Source organism: Rhinolophus sinicus, linkage group LG01 (genome assembly GCF_036562045.2).
Source record: "Rhinolophus sinicus isolate RSC01 linkage group LG01, ASM3656204v1, whole genome shotgun sequence".
In the NCBI taxonomy this organism is placed as follows: Eukaryota; Metazoa; Chordata; class Mammalia; order Chiroptera; family Rhinolophidae; genus Rhinolophus; species Rhinolophus sinicus.
Window position 1 is genome coordinate 138,812,233 of NC_133751.1, and position 26,701 is coordinate 138,838,933.

The following is a 26,701-nucleotide window of genomic DNA, read 5'->3' on the forward strand; positions in this document are numbered from 1 at the left end:
TTTGGAAATACTGATTCTTTTGCTTTGATCTCAGGTTCCAGGCTCTGGCCCTCCACTGTAAAGACCAAGTTACTCAGCCTCTCAGATGCAGTTAAGCTGACCCCACTGAGACAGTGAATAAACTGAAGAATGGCCACTTACAATTTTAATGCACTAAGTGTAATTGGACTGGAATACTTGAGTTGACATTGTCAGTGTAGTCTCTTCCTGTGGTCAAACTACCTGGGCAGCCAAATTATATAAGAAACCAACTAATTAGCCCTAGTAATCACCATCCTAGGTCTGGAAGTCCAAATGATGATTGCATTTGTTCCGTGAAGTTATGCCAGTACGAGTCAGAGCATATCAGAAATGTGTTTGGTGAGATCATGTCTTTTTCAGATGCCTTCATACCACCTGTAGATCAATTGATATGTTGATCTTATCATTTGAGTGAGAAAATTTTTTCCTTCATTTCCGAGTTGTAGGGAAACATGTCTTAGGAGATAGCTCAGCCTAATTTGAAATGAATCTTCATCTCTAAAATGATAAAAGTGAAGACTGGGAAAATATCAGGGAGGTTTTCTAGCTCTAAAACTCCATGATCTGTTCCCAAAGTTCACTGTAAATGGGTATGCGTTAGCCCTAGTCCATCTTGCTAAAGTGGATTGTCCTTTCTGATCTTCATAAGGAGCAAGGAAACAGATGTGACCAAGCAAAGTTTTACAAACCTTGGTTTGAGGTATGTCACCATTATACTGGGTGCAATGTGTCAGAGCTCCTAGAGGAGCCACTCTAGGGCCCCTGTCCCAGATGTAACAATGTCATTGGTAGAAGGAGCATTGAGAACAAGGATTCTCTAGTATATAACCGCCTTGGAGAGAGGAATTGCTTTTATATGTAACTGGTATAAGAAATTCAAAGTTGCATAGTGTTAATACTTCTGGAAATATGCTAAGTTTGTCCTTTTACAACGTCAAACGGCATTTTATATTTAGTTGCAATATAATAGAGCATATTCATCTTTTATTTTGGAGGGAGTTTAAGAAGAAACCTATATCTTCTAGTTTCTGTTGATAAACAAACCACAGAAGCTAAGAGACTGTTGAAAGCTAGTAGATCCTCAAATGTGTAGAATCATAGAATATCAGAATTTTCAGGGACCCTGCATGTCTTGTAGTCCAGAAGTTACCTGAGGCATAAATCTATTGTAGTCTTCCCAACTCTCATTCCTCTAGGCTTCTTAAATATTTTAAGTAGTGGTGCTCACTACCTCGCAGGATAAAATAAAACATTTTAGATAAATCTCTTTATTAATAAATCCTTTGTTAGAGTGAATTGAATTGTTTGCTGCCATCATGATATCTGATCATAATTGTTAGATTGATCACATTTTCCTCTATAGGTATAGTTTAACTTTGATTTCTCATTTTCAAACATTGTAGTTGATGACATGTTGTATTTTTCATTTAGCTTGTAACACTTCAAGAAGCAAAACTGCTGCTAAATGAAGATGATTACCTTATTAAAGCCGTATATGACTACTGGGTGAGAAAACGTAAAAACTGCAGAGGGCCCTCCCTCATTCCTCAGATAAAACAAGAGAAAAGAGATGGCTCTACGAACAATGATCCATATGTTGCCTTTCGGAGGAGAACAGAGAAAATGCAAACTCGAAAGGTAATGTGCAAATTAGATTTAATTGAATGTACCTTAATAGTATTTGAGACCAATATTTTTTTCTGCTAATAACTTGAATAATTTTGAATACTTTGAACATAAAGGGGAGCTGATGACATTGTTGAACTTGATGTTAAAAAGTAGCTTCTATTGGCCAGTTGTGTACAATAGTTATCTAATCCCTATTTAAATCTATTGATCATACCATTTTAGACTTGCAGTTGAAGCGATATGAGGAGTTATATGTCTTTATGTACCTCGGAAAGTTTGATTTCTTCAGTAAACTATACATTCTATACATGTCCTCTGTTTTGGAAGCTTAAGAGCTTATAGTTACTTTGAAATCATATTCTAATCCTTGCAAGGAAAAATGGGCTTTACTGCCTCTAGCTACTATGGGGTCGTGGGAAGTAGGGAAAGGTTCACTTTCAAGCCTATTCTGCCAGCAGTCAGAAGTAACACAGTGAAATCTTTTTCTCCTTTTCTAAATTGTCAGTTGTGTCAGATTTCAAATTGATGGATTTGTTCCCATCTGGCTTTCAGAAGCAGTGTGAGCCAGAATTTTAAGTAAGAGAATTAGGGCCTCATGCTTTGGAATGATATGGTATAGAGGAACGCATTATTTCAGAGGAGTATTCACTGCTTTCCATTTCTCATAGTTAAGTAACCACCATCTATGGTAATACATTCTCTAACATTGTGAAATATTAGGAACATAAATGTAAAAACCATGAGGAATTACAATCGGAGGCAAAGCATTATCTGTGGATTCCTGTTTCTCTTAACATTGAAAGCTTGTCCTTGTCAGCTGTTAATGTAACAGCTGGGAGGCATAACAGCTGCCAGGGATAGTATATTTTAGGAGAAACCCTACTGGTTAACAACCAGAGTTTATATAACTCTTTCTTGGTTTCCCAGATGTAAATGACATTCCCTAACCGGGGCTAAGTTTTCAGTTTGGCATTTTAGTTCTTAGCTATGGAAATCTAAGATATTTTATGAAGACTTAGTGCCTTACTTAGAAAAGACAAAAATGAGATACGTTTGTAAATATACTAAAACTTTATAAATATGGACTCTTGGACATGAGGACGAAAAGGTTTATCTGAACTGTTGAAAAATCGGAACTACCAGTTGCTTTTTAAAAGAATTGTAATTGAATCAGATATATTGCAAAACATAGACTTTTAGCAATGTCTTTTGAAAGGAAAGTACTGTTGGTTGACTTTTAGTGAATGGGTATGAAGTAGTACTGAAAATTTGCAGTATTTTTTGACATGGAAACAATACTCTAAATGTTTAAATTCTTAAATAGGCTAAATCACTACTGTCTAACCAGTGCATATTGAGAATTGCGAGGAATAGTTTCCTTAGTTTAGGCGCTTCTCTGTTGTGGAATGACTGCTCCAGCTCTTTCCTGACACTCCAAGTCCTACCCTTTGTCTTGTCTGTTATTTTTGTCTTCCTCTGCAAAGTGGAACATTTTTTTTCCCAGTAGTCTTTTTACTCCTCTCTGTTTTCAGTTGTGGGACCAAAGACTGTTCCTGTTCACGCATGGTGTTTCTGGTTAGAAATCCTTGTGTTTCAAAATGAGAAAGTTGGGAAAGCAATCAACAATAATACTCCTTAGGTGTTTAGGAGATGGGCAAGCATTGGGATGCAAAAATGAACACAGCTAACAGAGATTCTCTGCTTCCTTTTCTATTTCCACAAAAGTAAAAACACTTGTGTAGATGATACAAAGGCGAAAAAGTAAAGCACTTCTGAAATACTTGCTTAGTAGTCTAGAATTTAATTTTAATTCACAAAACTAATTTGGGAGTGCTTAAGTACTTTAGGACATGTTTAAATGAGGCGGTCTTAAGGGACCAGAACGTCTGAATGCGTTGTTTGGCAAGTCTTGATTCAGCATTTACGTTTAATACATTTAACCTCATAGATACAGCTGTTAGCATCTGTGCGACTTCTCCCTCTGTGTGGCCCAGAGGAAGCAAGTTAGACAGGAGAGGAAACTCACAGGGTAGTGGTTCTTGGTCTGGTTGCACATAGCCATCACCTGTGAATTATCTTTGTTTATAGGAAGATCAATAGTTAATTCTAAAGTGCAGTCGTTTGAGAACCATTTCCCTAGAGATTTGGCGGTAGGTCTGAACTTAAACTTAGTATGTAACTGGAACAGGAAGAAAGGAATTGGCAGTTGAGAGGAAGCAGATCTGAATACAGGAGTAAGGCCATGTTAAAAGCATAGAAAAGATGAAAGTATGAACTTACGGATATTAATACTGATATAGCTAGAATTAGAGACCTGTGCATGTGTATACACGGTACTTATTTCCTAGCTCTGTTTGGTGAGAGCGTCTAGAAGCAGTGACACTCAGTAGTAGTGGGCATGCTTAGCCTGTAGATTTTGATTTTAAATAATGTTTTCCATTAAAAGGAACCAGAGTTCATTAGAAAAATGGTTGATTCCAGGTCTGGGGCTGGGAAAGTATCAAGATAAGCTTGGAACATTCTGCTATGTCAGAAAATAAGAGTATGATTGAAGACCAAAGAATGTCGGAGCCATGTCAGAAGGCCTCAGGAGCCAGCTTGAAGGGGGACTCCACTGATCAGACCTGGGAAAGTTTGAGTGTCAAAATAAGTGGAGTAATGGACAACTATAGAATATAAGGAACCCATGAGTCCATACTGATAGACGTGGATGGATGGATGGATAGATGAACGAATGGATGATTGATAGATGAGAGAAAGGTACACATTTCTTTATAGTAGATTTTGAACTTAAAAATGTCGGCGGAATGATGGAGTTTGAAAATCCCCATTTGGCAACCACCTTAGTAATAATAATTGTTTCAGGCAAAAGTTAGAATCAATGGATACTAAACTAGTGGGGGGAAATAGGATGAAAAACAAGATACAGAATCCCACAGCACACTTTTTGATTAAAAAAGGAAAAAGAGTAATTTGACTGGAGAAACCTGGTAGATATCATCTTAATCAAGTGATCAAAGTTAACATCAGCAGTAATGAGACAAATAGGTATCATTTAACTCTTGAGAGACAGATGTAATACTACTTCTGTGATAATTCTACTAAAAACGTAAAACCTGAATTGTGGAAAAACATAAAAGAAACCCAAATTGAGGAACGTTTTATAAAAATAAATGGCCTCTATTCAAAAATATCATGATCACCATAGAAAGACAAAGAAACTGTTCCAAATTACAGGAGATTAAAAAGACATGACAACTAAATACAATTTTAATCCTGAATCAGATCCTAGACTAGAAAAAAAATTTATTACTACTAATGAATTTTAATAATAAAAATTAACTGTTATCTCTCTAATGTCCTTTATAGTGACAGATGTAATTGTTCTCTCTATATATATTTTATGTATTTATATGACTGTTGCTATAAAGGACATTAGTGGGACAATTGATAAAAAGTTAAATCAGTAAACTAGTAAAATTATATCAACGTTAATTTCCTGATTTCAATAATTGTACTGTGATTACCTAAGAGAATATCATTGATTTTAGAAAATACACGTTAAACTGTGTAAGGATAAAGGGGCATTATATCTTAATTTTTCTGGCAGCGTGGCTTAAACAACAGATATTTATTTCTCCCAGTTCTGGAGCCAAGGAAGTCCAAGATCCAGGTACCGACAGATGCGGTGTCTGGTGTAGGCCGGTTTCCTGGTTCATGGGTGGTCATCTTGCTGTGGCCTCACTTGGTGGAAGGGGAAAGAACTCTTTGGGGTCTCCTTTATAAGAGCACTAATCCCTTCTGGAGGACTCCACACTCATATCTAATCCCCTTCCAAAGGCCCCACCTCCAAATACCATCACACAGCGGGGTTAGGATTTCAACATACGAATTTTCAGGGGACACAAACATTCAGTCCATAACCTAATACACATATATACACATACTGGTGTACCAAAATGTACACAAGTGGACACTTTGGTCAACGTTGCTCAAGCAGTAGTTTGCTGTAATCATAAGTGTCTGGACACTGATGGGAACCACTTCAAGCACCTCTTGTAATTGCAGAAGTCAAATGTGACTTGTATTCATCTTTTGTTGTCTGTATATATTGAGTATTACAATTTTGATACAGTTTTCCTTTCTTAAAAAATATGTATTTGTTTGGCACCCTCTGTATGTACATATATGTATATACACATATATGTGCATGTATGTATGTATATACATACAGAGAAAGAAAGCATATGTAAAATATTAACATTTGGTGAATCTGGATGGAGACTATATGGGAATTCTTTATACTGTTTTTGTAAATCTGAAATTATTTCAAAAAAATAAAAGTAGAAAGGAATAGGACCAAGGAAAGGAAAAATTAGGAAGGGTGGTTATTTGGGCCTAAAGAGAGCAGGACATGAAGGAGTGAGACAGGCAGAAGCACACAGTCGGGAGGGACCCGTAGTGACGAGCGAAGCGATCTTAAAAGGTGCTGGTGCACTTCTGAGTATGGTTCAGATGGCATGTAGCCTTGTATCATCATTCATGTTTTGAATCTGTATGTGTCACCTCCTCATTAGATTTGAAGCCTTTTGAGGATAGGGGACATGTGCAATACCCTGCACAGAGTGGACACTTTAATATTTGCTGTTGGTAATGTTACATTTTTTCAATGGGAAGATGTGATTGCTGCCTGTTTATCAGAAGGGAAATAAAATGCTGAAAATCATGCTTAAAATTTTGCATTTTGTCACATAGTACTGAAGGGGAAACAAAAAGATTAGTTTCCTTTTGATGAGATAAAAGAATGACTTATTAACATAGCATTTCTTAATATTTGGTATGCAATACCTTAATGGGACTGAGTTTATAGGTGATGATTAATTTTCAAATATAAGAAGCTATACACAAAAGAAAAAAGAGCAAAACTTTGAATCTTAAGTTTTATTTTCTCTTTTATAATCCTCCAGTATGAAACATGGCTTTCTTCAGGTTCTTTCTAATGTCATATTGCATTATTAATTCAAGGATGGAAAGATTATATAAGTGCAGTCTGTGTGGACATATAGCATGACAAGTTGCAATGGTCTGTTTTTAAACAAATAGTTCCATGCCTAATACAAAGTAAGTGTTCTATGGCTATTTCATTGAACAAAATATTTTACATTAATAGTAACATATACAAATAGTTGCTTCTAATTACAACCGAGACTTCTCTAGTTATTAAACAAGACTGTCACTCTAAGTTTGTTCAGACACTTTCCTACACTCCAAAGTAAGAACTTCTTAACAATACTCTGAAATTCAGAATTTTCACTAAATCTTTTTTTCTAACCTACAGTGAGGTGTTACTATACTGAAACATGATAATCTCATTCCTTGAGATGTTTTATAATCTCATTCCTGGAGATGTTTTATACCCCACTTTCAGTTTTATATCTGAGATTCTGAAGTGAAGCTTTGCTTGCCATTGTAAATGTTTACACTGTAGTATATTGAACCATCCAGCCCCAATTACAGACCTGAATGGATGAATAGAGACGCATTTTGGCTATTTTTAGGTAACCTTGATTTGACAGAACTGTTTCTCTCTGTCATTGGAAAATACATTGCTACCAAATGAATGTACTACATTTTCTGATACACTAGGTTTTGTTTTAGGCAGACTTTTTAAAATATGTTCACATTGGAATTATCCCTTCTATGTCATTCCATCTTTTCAACAGCTGGCAACATTTTTTTCTGAATATTTATTGAGAGACAGTTGCTTATATTTATATTTTCAGAGTTAAATAGGTAGGGTTTTTTTTTAATATAGTTGCTGTTTAGATGATTTTTTTAACATTTTGCTTTTATACAGTGAATTTGGGTCTGATAAGATTTTGTTGAAGCTGGAAATGTGGATAATTGGATTAATTGTTATTCTTCTTAAATTTTCATTTTCAATAGAATCGTAAGAATGATGAAGCCTCTTATGAAAAGATGTTGAAACTGAGACGAGAGTTTAGTAGAGCCATAACAATTTTGGAAATGATTAAGAGAAGAGAAAAAACAAAACGAGAATTATTGCACTTAACCTTAGAAGTTGTGGAAAAAAGGTAACATTGATACTATTACACACCAGTGGCAGCTTTAGCTACATGATGGGCAAAATATAACCAAATGAGAAGAATTGTTTTTTATTTTTTGCTAACTTTAAAACAATTGAAATTGATTCTCTAACAAAATCTACATTTTCTTGAAGAATTGTGGTTACTAGTTTTTTTTTAATTGGGTTATAATTTGGAGTGCAAATTTGGGGGATGTTTTTATGTGTAGTATAGATCCTCTAATAGTTACTTTTTTTTTTTTTTTTTTTTTTTTTTTCAGAATCATTGAATTCTGTTTAGAAAAGAACCTAAAGGTCATTTTGTCCAATTCTCTATATTAAAGTTACTGTTAAACAAAATTTGAGGAAAGTGAGAGTTTAATTGATTTTATTTTCTGACTAGGTAGAAAATATTTTTGTTTCAATGCATTCTGAAACTGTTCTCTAATGTAATCATCATTTTTCTACATAATCAGACTATACTAAACCTAACCGAATTTTATGTGATTCCTGAGGTAAGCATTATAAACATTTCCTCGTGCTTCAAAATATAGAATATGAGAGAAATTCGTCTTCTGTGTACCTTAGAGATTTTTTTGTTTTGTTTACTAAATCCCAAATATGAGCTGCTTTATTCCTATAAATTTTCTCTTTTAGGAATACTCTGATTAATTGTTGGCTTTATTTGATTAGTTGTATTCTAATTAATTGAGGTATCGTTAGTTTTTCTTTATTTTTAAACTATGCAAATTTTTTTATATTTTGTTACCTTTTCAAGATATCATTTGGGAGACTATGGTGGTGAAATCCTTAATGAAGTGAAAATCAATAGATCTGAAAAAGAGTTATATGCCACTCCAGCAACTCTTCATAATGGAAATCATCACAAAGTCCAAGACGGTAAAACTAAGGTGAATATTCTCCGGGGAGAAGCATGTATGGTAATATTGATCATAGTTATTGGTCTTTGCAGTTGTCTTGGTATAGTTTGGTTAAAGAAGAAAGTAATGAACATGTATTTACTTCTTACTATTTGCCAAGCACTTTCCTAGGAATTTGAGATATGTATGATTCATTAGTCTTTATAACAACCTTTGACATCAATTTACTTCTGTGTGACAAATAGCCAATAAGTGGCAGATTTAGGTTTGAGTCCAGGGACCATGTGCTTTCCACTATGCAGTCTGCTTCCCTAGAGAATAAGGGTAAACTTTAATTATTATCACTATCCTTAGCAGATCCTGCATCGTACTGGCAGGCATCAAAATCTAAAATTAATGCTTTCCTTATTGAGACTATTGTAAGTTATTCTTGTTCTCATCATTATTGCTGGAACCAGCATTTATCCATTGCTGTCTACTTTGAGTGACTTGAAAAAGTCCTCTAACTTCTAGATTACAGTTTCTTCCTCATAAAGAGCCAGATGCAGTGATTCCTTTAGTCTCTTAGACTAAAGAATTATATTTATTCAGTATTCACATGGTACATTAATTAAAATATTCAATAGATACACAAGAATTAATTAGACTTTTAATTTTAGCTTAGATTTAACCAATAAACAGGTATTGACTAAAGCATTAGGCAATAGAGCTTTACTGTGTAGCAAGATTTAAAAAGTGACTTAGGTGTTTGTGGAAAATTCATCTTTTAAAAGTAGACACAATCCTCATTTTTCATGGGTTCATTCTTAAAGGTCAAGGAAGAATGTGGAGCAGGAAAACTCCTTTTTCATTCAACTCATGTCAGTTCAAAACATCAGAGTTCTTTCTTATTAATCACAGGCATCTAGCCCACCTACCTGATTCGCTTTAAATCACACTCGCCTCTATAGCCAAAATATTATCGATGTAATAAATGTCATTTGGTAAGTTATTTTTAAAATCCATTTATATAAATCAGTGCTTTTCCTGAGGTATGTGATTGGTAGGCAAAGAATATAAAAATCTCAACCCAAAATTACTGACAGAATCTGCCTTTATTATACATTGATTCTTTCGATCATCTCTAAGAATAAAACACTCATTCTATTTAAATACTAATTTTAGAGAGATGGTTGCATCCATTGTTGGTTTCCCCTATTACTCATAGTCAATTATATTTTCTTTGTCACACATCCCACCTTAAGGTACAGGTAGTTTCTAAGAAGTTGGGATTTTCTTTTTGGTGTAGCTATACCCATTGTATAAAACAATTTATATCTCACTAAATAATTTGGCATTTCAGCAGCATTTTCATTGTATGTACCATTTTTGACCCTACAGTAGTTTTAACAAAAATCTGGGCTACATGGGGAAATGTATAACTTCCTAAATATTTTTACACCTTTCATATTGCTTGTACTTTGGTGCTTAAAAGAGTTGTTTTCAAACTTTTCAAAGGGGTAGGTCCCTTTTATTAAAAGGAATGCCTGTATGTTCAAACAGAAACAGAGCTGCTCTGTTGAGGAGAGGCAGGGGCTAGAAACCCACCCCATCAGCCGGTCTCTTTGCCAGATGGCCTCTGAAGTACCAACGCCGAACTCTGGGGTACTTGAACAGTTCGATTATTGTTCTATTGCAGCAGTAATTCTACATTCTAAAAAGCGAAAGTTTTTTCCTAGTTAATAAGCTTATTTTTTCTCCAAAAATTGACATTTTAAAAAAAATGGCAGTAAGCATTTAAATGAATTAGTGAATTCATAATCTAATTCATGTTATTTTAAAAATAAAAAGTTACTAATTTTCATTATTGGTACAGTGGATTTAAATGAAATTAAAATACTTTTTAAATGCTGGATTGCGTAATAAAGCAATTTTTTAAAACATCACTAGCATCTTAGTTTAAGTATTAATAACAATATAAAAAGCAAACTTAAGTACCATAATTATTTTTATCATATCTTGCAGATAATAAAACATTTTGCAATTTATGATCACATAATTTTTACATATTAAAAACAGTAAACAAAATCACCTCCTGGTAAAAATGTATGTTTTTCAAAGAGCAGTATAGTTTTTCATGATTTCTAAAATGATTTTCATTTCTTCCTTTGGGGGAAAAATCGTCATGTAAACAGCACCCTCATCATTTGTCTTTGAAAGAAGAGGCTTCTGATGTGGTTCGTCAAAAGAAGAAGTACCCAAAGAAGCCTAAAGCAGAGGCTTTGATAACATCTCAGCAACCCACTCCTGAGACAGTGCCTGTGATCAATAAGAGTGACATTAAGCAATATGACTTTCACAGCTCAGATGAAGATGAATTTCCACAGGTGCTTGTTTTAAAACTATTTTAAAGACATTTCCTTCTAGTCTTCTATATTGCTATATTTTAAAACATAATTGACATCTGAGAGTTGATTCTTGCTTTCTTCACCTAATGGTATAGCGTAAACATTTTCCACACTATTTATATAGCCACTGAAATGGTATTTTTTGTTATATTCCATCAGTAGGATAGAGTTTATTTTATTATGGAACATCTCTATCTTTGCCCTCTGTGTTTAAAATAAATCATTAGGAATGGAACTACTAAACCAAAGATTATCAATATTTTAAGGCATCTAATACATAATTATAAATATTCATAACCCTTTTTAGCATATTCTACCAGCATTGTTTTTAACAACTTTTAATGTTAATTTTGCTGTTTTGTTTGACAATACCAATTTGATTATAAAGAAGATTTAGAAGAACCGGTTCAAGTTTTAACTTGTGAAGATAATTTATTGGTTTATATTGTAACAATTTTATAGCAAAATGTTTGCAATTAAAATCTTAATTTTACTTTCATACATGGTATTTTTAAGACAAGAGCTTTATTTCATATGTTAAAAGATGAATTTTAAAAATACATATATTGTTTAGCACCTGGGCTAGCAATATCCAGGTGTGTTTTTTTTCCTCTTCTGTATGGTATAGGCAACCTAAGAGAATACTATAATAAACAGGCTTTATCATATTTTAACATTCTGACTTACTTCAAAAGAAACAAATTTTAAAAACCAATACCATAGATACATTTGGAAGCAAGACTGTTTACAAAACACTTTTTGTTATAACTGTTTAAAATCTAGAGTTTACATAAAATGGATCCTTTGGCTAGATTATATATTTTTTTATTCTTTTGTCTAATTTAGGTTTCCTATCCCAGATAATAGTTCAGCGTTCATGTGCATTGCAACAAATGCACAAAGATATGTTTAATTTAGTGTGCTTTGGAAAAGCACTTAATGAAATAATTCATTACTTTTGTCAGAAGATCACCCAGTTATATTCAGGCAGGACCTTGAATAGCCATGGAACATTAATTAAATGACCATTTTGAAGGAATGAGGAAAATAATGTCCTAACGAGTAGTGGTTTTCCAGTTAGAGAGGAGAGGGCTCTAGGCAGAGAAAACAGCACATTAGAGACAACTGCTAGTAATTTGGCATTGCTGGAACATAAACACAAAGGAAAGAAAGGATGATGGAATGATGCCTGGAGTTCTAGCTGGGTAGCAAATGACCTCTATCTACGTTACACGTAATTGGGAAATTGTTAAAGAATTTTAAGTCAGAATATGACACGGTAGATAAATATATAGATGCTAGTGTTATATCGGTGGTGATAATGAGAGCCTGTGATGTTTTGCCATTTAAGAATGATGCCATGGGATACTCTGACCTGTAGAAACTTTTCCCTTATTGCTAGAATCAGTCTATCCACCCTGATAGTAGGGCATACTCAACATGCTAGTCATACATTCCTCATGCATAAAGCGATCTTCATTTTAACCAGACTAACCCAACATTCGCAGCAGAGCAGAACTAAAAACGCTGTCTCTCTTGATCATGCTTCTGATTCTCCTAAAATGGCGGTCTCTTCCTGTATCTCAAACTAAATTCTGAAATCCACTCCTCGGGAATGGTGGTTGAGAGGAAAGGGTGGTGCACTTTATGCAAAGAATTTTTAAGACTTTGTGACACTTCCTGTGTGTATTTTAAAAGAGGTAGATGATTTGCAAAGGAACCAAAGTATAAAATTCACATTTGGGATTTCCTTTCAAGTTTCAGGTTTGGAGCTTGGTTCCCCAGGAAGAAGAATCAGCCCTAGCTTACTGTTTCTGTGTCTCCCCCATAGGGCTGGTGGAGGTATATTGGAACCTCAAACAAATGCCTTTCTCCCCTGGATGACCCTGCTCAGTGGTAATTACCACAGTTTGGAAATAATGTGGAGAAAACATTTTTCCTCTCAAAATAGGAAGAGAGGGATTTGTGAGGTTCAAAATTTTCAAGTAAATTTGTATGAGCCAGCGTTGTCAGAAAAAGAGATGTACTCCAAAGTGAAATTGCGAAACAACTGAAACTTAAGTACCAAAACTTCTTTTTTTTTATCAATTTTAACCATAATGGGTAGAAATTTATCAAAACCATATTATTTCCCTGCCATATCAGAGTATATTTGTATATCATGTAGTCTGTTTTGGATGACATTTGTAAAGTGTGCTGTTAATGTATCAGTGCCACCCTAGCGGTCCACTCAGGTTGTACAGGGATTTGACCTAATATCGCATGATCCCAGGCAGAATGTTTTTTAATATGTGGCAGCTTTTTGAAGGTCTTTATTCATTCTTTTGCTGTCAGATTGTGGGCTTATCACTTCTCTCTGCAACCAACCTGCTTACCTTTAGCAAGTCTTCTTTCCTCTCTAGTTTTCTGCTTCTGATTTGCTAAGTTTAAAAACTGATTTTTAAGAAAACATTAGTGGGGAAATAAGGCCCACTAATTGAATAAAATGTATGGCCTTTATGGCTTTTATTGGGGTGGGGGGCTATTCATAAGCCTGTTTTTCCTGCCTAGTTTTTGCCTTTATTACCAAGAGATTAACATTATTGGATAAAACAACACCTACCTATAGGTGAAGCATACCTGTCATAATAAAGTATTTATGACCACATACTTTATTTACAAAATATAAGTGGGATATATAAAAATTGTACTGATTCTTTTTAAGTCTGTAGCACTTCCATGATCAGAAGCAATTAAACAATACCACGTGAATTTACCTGCAAGAAGTAATCCATTAAAAATAATAATTTTTACCCATAGAAAATTTTTGAGAGTTTTTAAATGTTTTAGAGAACTCACTGCCTGCTACATGTAATGCAGGAGTGATTTACTCTTTGTAATCAGTTTCTAATTTTAGACCATTACAAAGATTGGTTTATTGACTTTTGATAACTCTTAAATGGAATGTCTCATGCCTCTCTTTGCTAGGTACCATCCCCAGTATCAGAACCTGAAGAAGAAAATGATCCTGACGGTCCCTGTGCTTTCAGGAGGCGAGCAGGATGCCAGTATTATGCTGTAAGAACTTTATTTTTTGTGGTGTTTTTGTGAACTGGAATTAACAGGTATCTCTTGTCAAGGTGACTGAGTCTGGATCTAAAAATGGGAAATCCATCATCATTTTTAATTTAATATCCGCTATGCAGATAACAGTAAAAGATACTCAAAGGTACTGAGTTCTTTCAAAGAATATCTGAATCCTTTACTTGGAAGTTGATGATTCCTCATATTTTAGAAATCTAGTTTCACTTTGGGCTTTCACTATAGCTATAATTCAGCAATTACAAAAAATACTTACTGTGTCATTGCTCGAGTTAGGTAAGCCCAGAATCTCTAATTGAACCTTTGATGACTGCTAAGTGTTTATTGAAATTTACTGTTAGACAAGCCCATCTTGTGGATATATACCCAGTAAGTATCAATCACAAAGGAATCATTTGAAAATTTTCCTCATGGCAATTTTTTATCTAAGAATTATATTCATAACTTTTGACACACTTAGAAATTACTTTGTGCTATTAAGTCAAGTTTTGGTACAGCATTATATCAAGGAATGACCCTTACTCCCAAATGCTCAGATTTTCAGATAAGGAGTAACTATAAGAGTTATGAGGGTGGCTTTCGTATATGGCTGTGGACACCGTTTGTCCTATTACACTATGGTAAATACATAAACTTAGAATTGTTTCAGGGTGTGGGTTTGTGTGTAATGTAGAAGAGGTAGGGAGCTGTTTACAACTTATGCTGATGAGAGAAAGGGGAAATTATTATGAAAAGGGCATAAGACAGAAAAACAGAATAATAAAGGGAATGGGAAGGCAAAGAAATGGACTGTGTTCTTAAAAGTAAAGAGGAAGTGTCAGCTTGACCCGTGCATGCTTCAAGTGCAATTTTGAGCCCAAAAAAAATTTTCCTTCTAGTTTATCTCAGTAAGAAGCCTATAAACTACCACCTTCACTATCTTTACTTTTCGACATGGAAAAAGCCATATTAGTCTTTAAAGATGTATTCCTTTTTAAAATATATCCTAAATGTATTTACAAGCTAAATTCAGTTTGAGTTATTTTGGTGTATGAGCTTTTGATTCAATTTTATAAAATTTTACTTAGTTAATATCATTTAAACCTCAATTTTACAGTTTATATCTAAATTTTAATTGTTCTGTTGCTGTAGTTACTTTATTTTTATCATGACTTAGCTTTTGTTCATTTCAGATTTACTCAGAGTTTTAATTTTTTTTTTTCTTTCTTTCTTTGCAGCCTCGTTTGGACCAAGCTAACCATTCATTGGAAAATTCAGAATTGGCAGATTTGGATAAGTTGAGATACAGGCATTGCCTTACAACACTCACAGTCCCAAGAAGATGTATAGGATTTGCAAGGAGGCGAATTGGCAGAGGTGGAAGGTAAACTATTCGTTTTGGCCTGGATTTTGTTTACAAGCAGGAAGAGAAGATACAGAGAAAATGTTAAAGTTCTTCCAGATAATATTTGGTTTTATATTTATTACTTTTCAGGGTCATAATGGACCGAATATCCACAGAACATGACCCAGTCCTGAAACAGATAGACCCTGAAATGCTGAATGGTTTTTCAAGCTCTTCCCAAACTATAGACTTTTCTTCTAATTTCTCTCGGACCAATGCTTCCAGTAAACATTGTGAAAATAGACTGTCCCTTTCTGAAATATTAAGCAATATCAGATCATGTCGACTACAGTGTTTCCAGCCAAGGATACTAAATGTACAGGACAGTGATAGTGAAGAATGTACCTCAAGAAAACCAGGGCAGACTGTGAACAGTAAAAGAGTTTCTGCAGCATCTGTAGCTTTATTGAACACCAGCAAGAATGGAATATCAGGTAAGCTGTCACTCTGTTAAAGGTATATCCTATTGTTCTCTCTTTAATTTTTATTATGTACTCAGTAACTTCTCAGGGTAAATTTTGAAGGTTCATTTGCATAGTTATACTGAGGACAGCAATTTTATCTTAACCTCCTTTTTTTTCCCCCCAACCTAAGAAGCTAAACCTAATTATTGTGGTTTACATTTTAACCAAAATGTCCTGATACCTATAAAACTACTGACTTATACTTTAAAAGTGTGTGCCTGCTGTGGTGAATGTGTGGGCAGAATGCATAGGGATCCCTACGGACAAAGTGGTTATAAGCTGCAAACAAGAGCATCATAGCACAATACTGTCGGCTTTTGTTAAAGACAGTTTTCGTTTTTATGTATTAACTTTGCTTAAATGTAGGCATTGCTCCTCAAGAGTACCATTGGAAGCTTTCTTTCTGAAAAATGATTTTTGAGGGGCTCCCTAAGAATAGTTAAAATTTGTATCTGATAACTTACCTCATTGAGATTGGAAAAGTTTTTTTTATTTTAAGAGACAGTGCTCAAATTAATATTTTTATGACATGTACATTGTAAATAATGTATGATATGTAGAGAATCTAAAATGTAATTTTGATTTGTTTCCTTTTATAGATAATCTTTATCATATGTATGCAAGTATGTATAATTTATAAATATCCTTCTAATGTATACATTGCAAATGATGCGTGGTATCCAGAGAGAAAACTAGATATGACTACCTTTTCTTTCTGTAAAAAGTATGTGTATGTATGTCTAAAGTATTTCCTAGAGAGTGCGTTTTAGCACGGAAAATTATGTTAAACTTCTTTAAAGTGATTTTAAATCATTTTAGCTTGAAATTTGGTCTCAGTGGTGTTCACTCTTTTTTAGTTACTGAACTGCTTATTTTCCAACTTGACCTAGACATTTATCTGTTTAAAGGTTGTAATGGAAAATTCGATTTGTTTGAATGATTGGAAATTGGCATACCATTTCTCCAAATTAGTGGGTTAATTTTCTCCTAAACAAACTTAGGTAAGGGAAATGTCATCCTGTTATATAAAGTTCATGAGTCTGTGAAGTTGAATGAGCTTTTCAAAATGAAATGGATAAACACCTAGTATGATTTTGAGGTGACAAGATACTTAGAAATCTAAAGATAGTAGGAAGTTGACAAATATTAAGTCAGATCTTTTTGTCATCCAACTCTAAGATATTGTTCAAATTATTTAGCTGAACTGGAATTCCTGTACCAAAAATTACTCTAAATAATTTTTTGCCAGAAATGGAGTTTAAAAATATATCAATATAGGCATTTATAATTAGATTTGACCATAGAGTGAGTTTCTTCTCTACCAATGTGTATTATACCGAAAAAATTATTTATATGTTCCTTCTCAACTTGAACATGCCCACATATTCACAGCTTTCTACTGTACATTCCTGATAAACATCAGATCTGTTTGACTTACCTCTTTTCCAGAAAATGTGTATTTGCTGCATATGTTATTGTATCATCAATACTCTATATGTATTGATCCAGAATAAAACTTAATGTAACTTAAATAATTTCATAATCAGTTCTAGAATTTTATGACACTACCATACATTAGCATAAAATAAGCATTTAAAATATCATAGTAATATTATGCACTTCTCAGGGAACTTAAATCACAAATGTTAGAAAATCATAACATCAAGAGAAGGGGGAATCCAAGATGGCGGAGTAGATAAATGCTGTGCTTGCCTCCTCCCATGACCACATTAAAATTAAAACTAAGTTATAGAACAATTAACCTGGTGAACCATCAAAAGTCTAGCTGAACAGAAGTCCTAAAACTAAGGCTATAAAGAAGAAGCCACCTTGAGACTGGTAGAAGGGGCAGAGACACAGAATGGCCGGCCCCACACCTGCATGTGGCGGTTAACACGTTGCGTACGGATCACGAGAATCTTCACGAGGGATTTAAACCCCGCCGTACGCAACGTGTTAAGAATCAGGATGGATAGCTTGGCCTCTGAGGTCTCTTGCAGAGGAGCGAGATACCCCAGCCCCAGAATGAGCTCTGCAGCCTGAAGTACTGCTATGGGGAAGCGGATTCCCCACTACATCTGGCAGTGAAAATCAGTGAGGATTCCATCCATCTGTCCCAGTGAGATGGAAGGTGGCTGGAAACCCAGATGTCCTCTTAAAGGCCCCTTACCCTACCCCGCACAGACTCGCTCGCTCGCTCGCAGGCACCCACCCTGGGCTCTGGTGGAGGGACAGTTACTTGGGAGGAGTCAGAGACATATAGGAAGAGATAGCTAGTTATTTACAAGGGAGCTCCCATAAGATTGTCAGCTGATTGCTCAACAGAAACTTTTCAGGCCAGAAGGGATTGTCACAAAATAGTCTATGTGATGAAAAGTAAGGACCTACAACCAAGATTACTCTAACCAGCAAGGCTATCATTTAGAATCAAAGAACAGATAAGGAGCTTCCCAGACAAGAAAAAGTTAAAGGAGTTCATTACCACTAAACCAGTATTATGAAAAATGTTAAAGGGACTTCTTTAAGAAGAATAAGGGTGGGGTGGGGAGAGAACATATATATTAATAAAATGGCAGTAACTATGTATCTATCAGTGATCACTTTAATGGGTTAAATGCTCCAATCAAAAGGCATAGTATAGCTGAATGGGTTTAAAAAAAGGAGACCCATGCATATGCTGTCTACAAGAAACCTATTTCAGATCAAAAGACACACACAGATTGAACATAAAGGGATGGAAAAAGATATTTCATGCAAATAGAAATGGGGGGGAGAAAAGCTGGGGTAGAAATGCTTAGACAAAAGAGACTTTAAAAACAAGGGGTATAGTAAGAGACAAAGAGGGACATTACATAATGATAAAGGGATCAATCCAACAAGAAGATATAACCCTTGTAAACATACATCCAACGTAGAAGCATCTAAATATTTAAAGCCAATACTGACTGACATAAAGGGAGAGATTGACAATAATAGGATCATAATAGGGAACTTTAACACCCATTGATACCAATGGACAGATCTTCCAGAAAGAAAATCAACAAGGAAACGGCGGCCTTAAATGACCACTAGACCAGATGGAATTAATAGATATTTTTAGAGCATTTCACCCCAAAGCAGAATATAACATTTTTTTCAAGTGCGCTTGGAACATTTTCCAAGAGAGACCACGTTAGAACACCGAACATGTCTCAAATTTAAGAGGATTGAAATCATCAAGTGTCTTCTCTGACCACAATGGTTTGAAACTAGAAATCAGTTACAAGAAAAAACTGAAAAACACACAAACACATGGAGGCTAAATAACATGCTACTGAATGTGTCGTCAGTGAGATCAAGGAAGAAATCAAAAGATACCTTGAGACAAATGAAAATGAAAACACAACTACCCAAAATCTATGAAACACAGCGAATGCAGTCCTCAGAAGGAAATTCATAGCAATACAGGCCTACCTCAAGAAAGAAGAAAACTCGCAAATAAGCAGTCTAACCTTACACTTAAAGGAACATGAGAAAGAACAGCAAACAAAGCCCAAAGTGAGAAGGAAGGAAATAATAAATATCAAAGTGGAAGTAAATAAAATAGAACCTCAAAAAACAATACAAAAGATTGGTAAAAACCAAGGGTTTGTTGTTTAGAAATATAAACAAAATTGATAAACCTTTAACCAAACTCGTCAAGAAAACAAAGAGGACCCAAATAAATAAAAAATGAAAAAGAGTGGCAACTGACACCACAGAAATACAAAGGATTATAAGGAAATATTATGAACAACGATATGCCAACAAATTGGACAATCTGGAAGACATGGATAAATTCCTAGAAGCACGCAATCTTCCAAGACTGAATCAAGAAGAAACAGAATATCTGAACCAACAAGTTATTACTAATGAAATCAGTAATCAAAAAACTTTAAACAAACAAAAGTCTTGAACCAGATGGCTTCACAGGTGAATTTTACCAAACATTCAAAGAAGAATTAACACCTGTCCTCCTCAAAATATTCCAAAAACTTCAAGAGGAAGGAAAGCTCTCAAGCTAATTTTATGAGGTCACCATTATCCTGATTTCAAAACCAGATAAAGACATTACAAAAAAAGAAAATAGAAGGCCAATATTCCTGATGAACATAGATGCAAAAATTCTCAACAAAATAATTAGTAGGCCGAATTCAGCAATACATTAAAAAGATCATACACTATGATCAAGTGGGATTTATTCCTGGGATGCAAGATTGATTCAGTATCTGCAAACCAATTAACATGATATACCACATAAGCAAAATGAAACATAAAAATTATATGATCATATCAATAGGCACAGAAAAAGCATTTGACAAAATCCAGAATCCATTTATGATAAAAGCTCTCAGCAAAGTGTGGATATATAGGGAACATACCTCAACATAATAATCTATGTACAACAAGCTCACAACTAATAATAGCATACTCAATGGGGAAAGACTAAAAGCGTTCTCAGTAAGACAGGAACAAGACAAGGGTACCCACTTTCACCACTTTTATTCAGCATAGTATTGGAAATCTAGCCACAACAATCAGACAAGAAAAAGAAAGAAAAGGCATCCAAATTGCAAAGGAAGAAGTAAAACTCATTATTTGCAGATGACATGATACTATATAGAGAGAGAACCCTAAGGATTCAACAAAAAAACTGTTGGAACTGTTAAATGAATTGAGTAAAATAGGATGCAAAAATTAATATTCTCAAATCAGTTACCTTTTTATATACCAATAATGAACTGTCAGAAAGAGAAATTAAGAAAATCCCATATACAACTGCATCAAAAAAATTAAAATACCTAGGAGTAAATTGAACCAAGGAGGTAAAAGACCTGTACTCAAAAAACTATAAGACACTGAAGAAAGAAATTGAAGGAAACAGAAAGAAATGGAAGCATATACCATACTCATGAATAGGAAGAATTAACATTTTTTAAAAAGGTCCATACTACCCAAAGCAATCTATAGATTCCATGCAATTACCTATCAAAATACCAATGACATTTTTCACAGAACTAGAACAAATAAAATTTATATGGAACCACAAAAGACCCTGAATAGCCACAGCAGTCTTGAGAAAGAACAGTGTTGGAGGTATCACATTACCTGATATCAAACTATACTACAAGGCTATAGTATTCAAACCTGCATGGTACTGGCATTAAAAACAGACATGTACAATGGAACAGAATAGAGAGCCCAAAAATAAACCCATGCCTGCGCGGTAATTTAATTTATGACAAAGGAGGCGAGAAAATACAATGGGATAAAAACAGTCTGTTCAGCAAATGGTGTCGTGAAAACTGGACAGATGCATGAAAAAAAAAATGAAACTGGACCACCTTTTTATGTCATATACAAGAATAAACTCAAAATGGATAAAAGATTTAAATGCCTATGTCAGAAAACCATAAAACTCCTATAAGATATCATAGGCAGTAAGCTCTCTGACATTGCTCTTAGTAATATTTTTTCTGATTTATCTCCTTGGGCAAGGGAAACAAACAAACAAAAAAATGTGACTACATCAGACAAAAGGTTTTGCACAGCAAAGGAAACCACCAACAAAACAAAAAGACAGCCTACAGAATGGAATTAAATATATTCACCAATGATACATCTGACAAGGGGTTAATAACCAAAATTTATAAAGAACTCATACAGCTCAACACACAAAATAAAACAAACAATCCAGTTAAAAAATGGGCAAGGACCTGAATAGACATTTCTCCAAAGAGGACATACAGATGGCCAATAGACATATGAAAAGATGCTCAATATCACTAATCATCAGAGAAATAAATACAAGTTAAAACCACAATGAGATACCATCTCATACCTGTCAGTATGGCCATCATCAATAAATCAACAAACAACAAATGTTGGCAAATGTGCAGAGAAAAGGGAACCCTGGTATACTGTTGGTAGGATTGTAAATTGTTGCAGCCAGTATAGAAAACAGTTTGGAGGTTCCTAAAAAAATTAAAAATAGAACTACCTTATGACCCAGCAATCCCACTTCTGGGTATCCGAAGAAATCCAAAACACTAATTCAAAAAGATACATGCATCCCTGTGTTCATGGCAGCACTATTTACAATAGCCAAGATATGGAAACTCCCCAGGTGCCTGTTAATAAATGATTGGATTAAAAATGTGGTACATATATACAATGGAATATTACTCAGCCATAAAAGAATAAAATCATACTATTTGCAATAACATGAGTGGACCTAGAGGGTATTATGTTAAGTTAAATAAGTCAGAGAAAGACAAATACCGTACGATCACACTTATATGTGGCATCTAAAGAACAAAATAAACAAACAAAACAAACTCATATACAGAAATGGTTGCCAGGGGGGAGGGATGGTTGTTGAGGAGCTGGGTGAAAAAGGTGAAGGGATTAAGAAATACAAATAAGTACTGTGTTTCCCTGAAAATAAGATCAGGTCTTATATTAAGTTTGCTCCAAAAGACGCATTAGGGCTTATGTTCAGGGGATGTCCTGAAAAATCAGGCTAGGGCTTATTTTCCGGTTAGGTCTTATTTTTGGGGAAACACAGTAGTTACAAAATAGTGACAGGGATGTAAAGAGCAGCATAGAGAATATAGTCAATAATGTTGTAACAACTATGCATAGTGCCAGGGGGGTGCTAGACTAATCGGGGGGATCATTGAATAAATTATATAAATGTCTACTCACTATGCTGTACACCTGAAACTAATATAATGTTGAATGTCAGCTATAACAGAAAAGAATTATTTTTTTAAAGAAAGCATTAAAAGTAAAAATTTTAAATCATTACATCATAGACAATAGATTTTTTTTATTTTTGCCTTCTCCCTACCATCAGAAAAAAATAGTCTTTTCTGGTCTGTGTAGTTTTTTACTGTCTTATGTTTTTTCATACTGTTAGCATAATATCATTTATTTCTTCCCTTGAAAAAATTCAAGGCTTAAGTAACTAAGATACATTAGAATCAATGGTTTTCTAATTGTGTTTTTCAAATCTATATTTCATTATTTGTTACTAAAGGATTTTGTTTGAAGTTTTCCTTCTCTCCTAAGTGTGATACTCTAGTTATTGAGGCCACAGGTTTTTTTTGTTTTTAACAAATTTCTTTTGTTTCAAAATATTAGGCACAGGTTTATAAATGCATAATGAAACAAGCCTTTTAACAGCATTTTTGTAAATAATCAAAAAAGTGTCACAGTTTTAAGTACCCATTTGTACCAGTTATATTCTTTACATAGTTTTCTCAGTTCTGGTTAGGTAGTGGGTTCACTTACAATTCAGTACGTATTGATAGAAATTGCTTCAACTGCCTAAAGCAAAGGATGTAGGTGTTTCGGTTTAGAAAGTTGTGTTCTTATATTTGATGGACATACAAGTATACAAGGGATTGAATCCTCCTATACTTAGTTTCTTTTAATCTGTGTGTCTTTAACACTTTTGCCTTCTGCTTGTTAGTTGTCTTGGCGGTGAAAGCATGTGTCTTTAATAAGAGTAACAAGACTGACACAGGACCATATTGTTACCTGGCAGAGAGTATCACGGAGCTAGACAAATTACAAGTACCAAATTGTCTGTTTCACAATTGGGAAATCCAGCAAATAAATGGTTTAATCAGAAATAGAAACATAATACACTTGACACTAATTATTTATTTGTATCACTAGTTCCCTAGTTCTTAAAAAAAACTAGAACTTGAGGAGTGGTGGCAAAGAATTTTCTTTTATGTTATCAATAACCCAGTTAATATTTTTCAAATCATAATCCCTGTGTCCTAAAATATTCTAGTATAATTTTTGATATCATACATAAAGGACTTAAAGGACAACAAATTAAAATCTGTGTCCCAGGTATTAGAAGAACTAAAACTAAAGACTTCATTTTAAAGCAAAGAGACATATCTTATTAACTACTAAGTAAGGTAAAGGTATGTTTTCTTAATTTAAAAATTCGTGCAAAGAATAGAATCAAGACAAAGGAAAGATTGTGCTGAAAATGACAAGTGAATAACCAAGGAAAATTAATTTCATACATAATTGTTTAGGATTTATTATACGCAAAGTACTATATTGTTTAAAAGTTGCACATTTTTTTAAAAAGTTGCAAAGTTTTACAAGACAATAATTCTTACCTTCAAGCAGTTTACAACACATTGCAAATACTACATTCTTCATAGAAATAGCTGATAAAGTTTTTAGTCATTTCAAAGTGCAGTATTATTTAACTATTCTTTTGAGATACTGTTCTTAAATCCCAACTTCAAGAACATATATTTCACATCTAAAAGTAGCTTTGCTTGTTCAGATTTGAAGGGCTGGGTTAATTTACATTTAATCTTGATTTTGACTAATGCAATATTGTAAATTAACATTTTTTTTCTTTCCTCATTTGTCTTAGTATACTGCATAGACTAACAGACTTTTTGACCAGCTTCAGATATCTTAATATTACTAATTTGTAAAATAATCAACATTTTAGACAGTTTTCCAAGAGAAATTCCTGATTTTTAATTTTTCCAGTTTCTCTTCCCTTTCTTAAATTGCTATAAAATATTTGCAAGCATAAAAGTTTCAGGATAGGTAGAACTATGTTTTATCAGCTAGCTTAGGTCCTCACAAGGATTTAGTTTTTGAGTTAGGGTCACTTCCAAAGGTAAGAAATGGATTCAGACTTCAGGAATTCAAAGGTTTTATTTTGACGCTAAAGTTAGTAATAATGAAACTTTCATTGTAACTATTGAGCTTGAGTGTCAGAAGTTTAAATGGATCTTTAGTCTGTGTTCTTTATCTTCACATCTTATTTGTTCCTCGTCTCCCATTCCCCTCTCCCATTTCTACCCGCCCTACACCCACAGTTTTGCAGTTTGTTAATTTGCCTCTAGCTGTGAGAGTTACATTTACATTGTAGGATGTGTATAGTCCTGGACAGGTAATGTCAGCTTTCAAGGAGGGAAGCTTTGTCCTCAGAGTAGTTCTAGTGGTTTATGTGAACTTCCACTTGACTCCTCACTATGACCTGGAAAGTTTAAAATAGGATCTCTCTCTCCCACCCCACCTCAGTTCAGCCCCCAGATCTGTCTTTACAGACAAACAAAAATTGCATGTAGTCAGCATTGCTTCAATAAAGCTTTTGTAATAAAACTTTTTTTAAAACTTTTGTAATAAGGACCTACCTGGTTGATGAAGAAATGCTGGATCATATATTTGTTGCGACTTATAGATAATCCTTACTACCACGTTAGGTGTTCTTCATTAAAATATGTGAGCTTGGTCTAGGCTGTTTAAAAAATTCATGGCTTCCCAAGAATACATCATTTTAGCCCACTTTGAGAAATGCTGCGTTAAAAGCTGAAGGATTGTTTTACAAAGGCAGGGAGAAGCACAAAAATCATGTTTATACTCTCTTGAGAGATAGTCATCAAGAAGATTTAGAAGGTGTTTCTATTAGATTTTTCATAGTTTGTCAATGAAACAACAATACAAAGTTACCAAATCCTTGTAAAGATGCACTCGCAGTCAAGAATATCTCTGTGGGCCCAAGTTTAAGAAACAGTGATGTAGGGCTTTAGAATTACATCAGTGTAAAGTCTAGTGCCGAGACCTGGAGTATGTTTTTGATGGATTTCTATTGGAGTATGAGAGGGAAAGGTGATAAGCGCTCAACCTGGCGGACCGCCAGGTAGGAACCACATGCCTGAAAGGTGAAGGAAGAAAGAAGGGACGCATAGGACCTTTGAAAACAATCATCCTTCCAAGGATTGTGACTAGTGTTTTCAGAAAGGTACCTGGATTTAGCTGAGGAATAAAGCAAACTGGTAAATCCAAGATAGGTAATGAGCCAGAAAGAAAGAGGATAGTCTGAAAAGTTAGGGCTTTAATGAAAAACAGACTGCCGATTATATACACAAAATATTTAGAGATGTAAGTACGTTACTAATGTATAGAATGACATATTTGCACATATGAAAGGGAAAATTCTGTAATATATAGACTTATCTATTAGAATGTGTTACCCAGGGAGTTGTGCAAAACTTTTTACTAGGGAAAGCAACACTTTCCATTCGTCTGAAATAGTGAAATACTGCCACCTTCACCAAACACTCAATTTGTGGTTATTTTTAAACTGATAGGACTTGGAGGGGTAGGGTAGGGTAGATTTATAACCGGCGTGAATTTCATTTCTAAGCAAGCAACTTAAGGGGAACTAGTAGAAAGAACTTAGGTTGGCCCTAAGCAACAGAAACAGATAAAGCTTTTTTGTACATTCCCATTTCCTCTTTGGGCCACTGCCACCCACCCAAAGCTGGGCCCCAATCCTGTATCTCATTCCTAAACAGTTTTCTTCATGCTGTAACTGGGAGCTTTTCCTGGTGTATTTTAATGCTGTCTCGATGACTGAAAGTGAATGTAAGAAAGAAATCTCTTATGGAAGTATTTCAGTAATGTTTAAAAGGAAAAATAGTCAGTAGGAAGAAGGTACTTTCAATCAAATTACCATCCTCCACCTACCAGTAAATCAAACCTGAGAATGGTAATTAAGTACTGTGCCATTGAAACCATACTTTTCTTACCACTTTCCATTCACCCTAACAAAATGGAAGCAAGTCAGAAAGGATGTTTTCTGTGTGTTCCAGTTCTGTGTCATGGTTACTAATTGCTATTTTTGTCTAAATAATAGTTGAAATAATACTAAACAATGCTCTAGAAAATTCTGAATGCGGAAATCAGCTGGT

General features: G+C 34.4%; 1 protein-coding gene across 3 annotated transcripts in view; it reads left to right on the forward strand.

Annotated features, from left to right (window-relative positions):
* EPC2 (enhancer of polycomb homolog 2) overlaps positions 1–26,701 on the forward strand; it is a 114,029-nt gene that overhangs the window by 78,610 nt on the left and 8,718 nt on the right. For 2 of the 3 annotated variants that reach the window (XM_019737477.2, XM_019737478.2), the window contains exons 4-10: positions 1,453–1,659; positions 7,597–7,745; positions 8,514–8,646; positions 10,791–10,982; positions 13,971–14,060; positions 15,302–15,447; positions 15,559–15,902. In XM_019737477.2, the coding sequence (XP_019593036.1) occupies positions 1,453–1,659; positions 7,597–7,745; positions 8,514–8,646; positions 10,791–10,982; positions 13,971–14,060; positions 15,302–15,447; positions 15,559–15,902 (1,261 nt within the window). The remainder of the gene's footprint in view (positions 1–1,452; positions 1,660–7,596; positions 7,746–8,513; positions 8,647–10,790; positions 10,983–13,970; positions 14,061–15,301; positions 15,448–15,558; positions 15,903–26,701) is intronic. The other variant, XM_019737479.2, reaches the window with a different exon arrangement.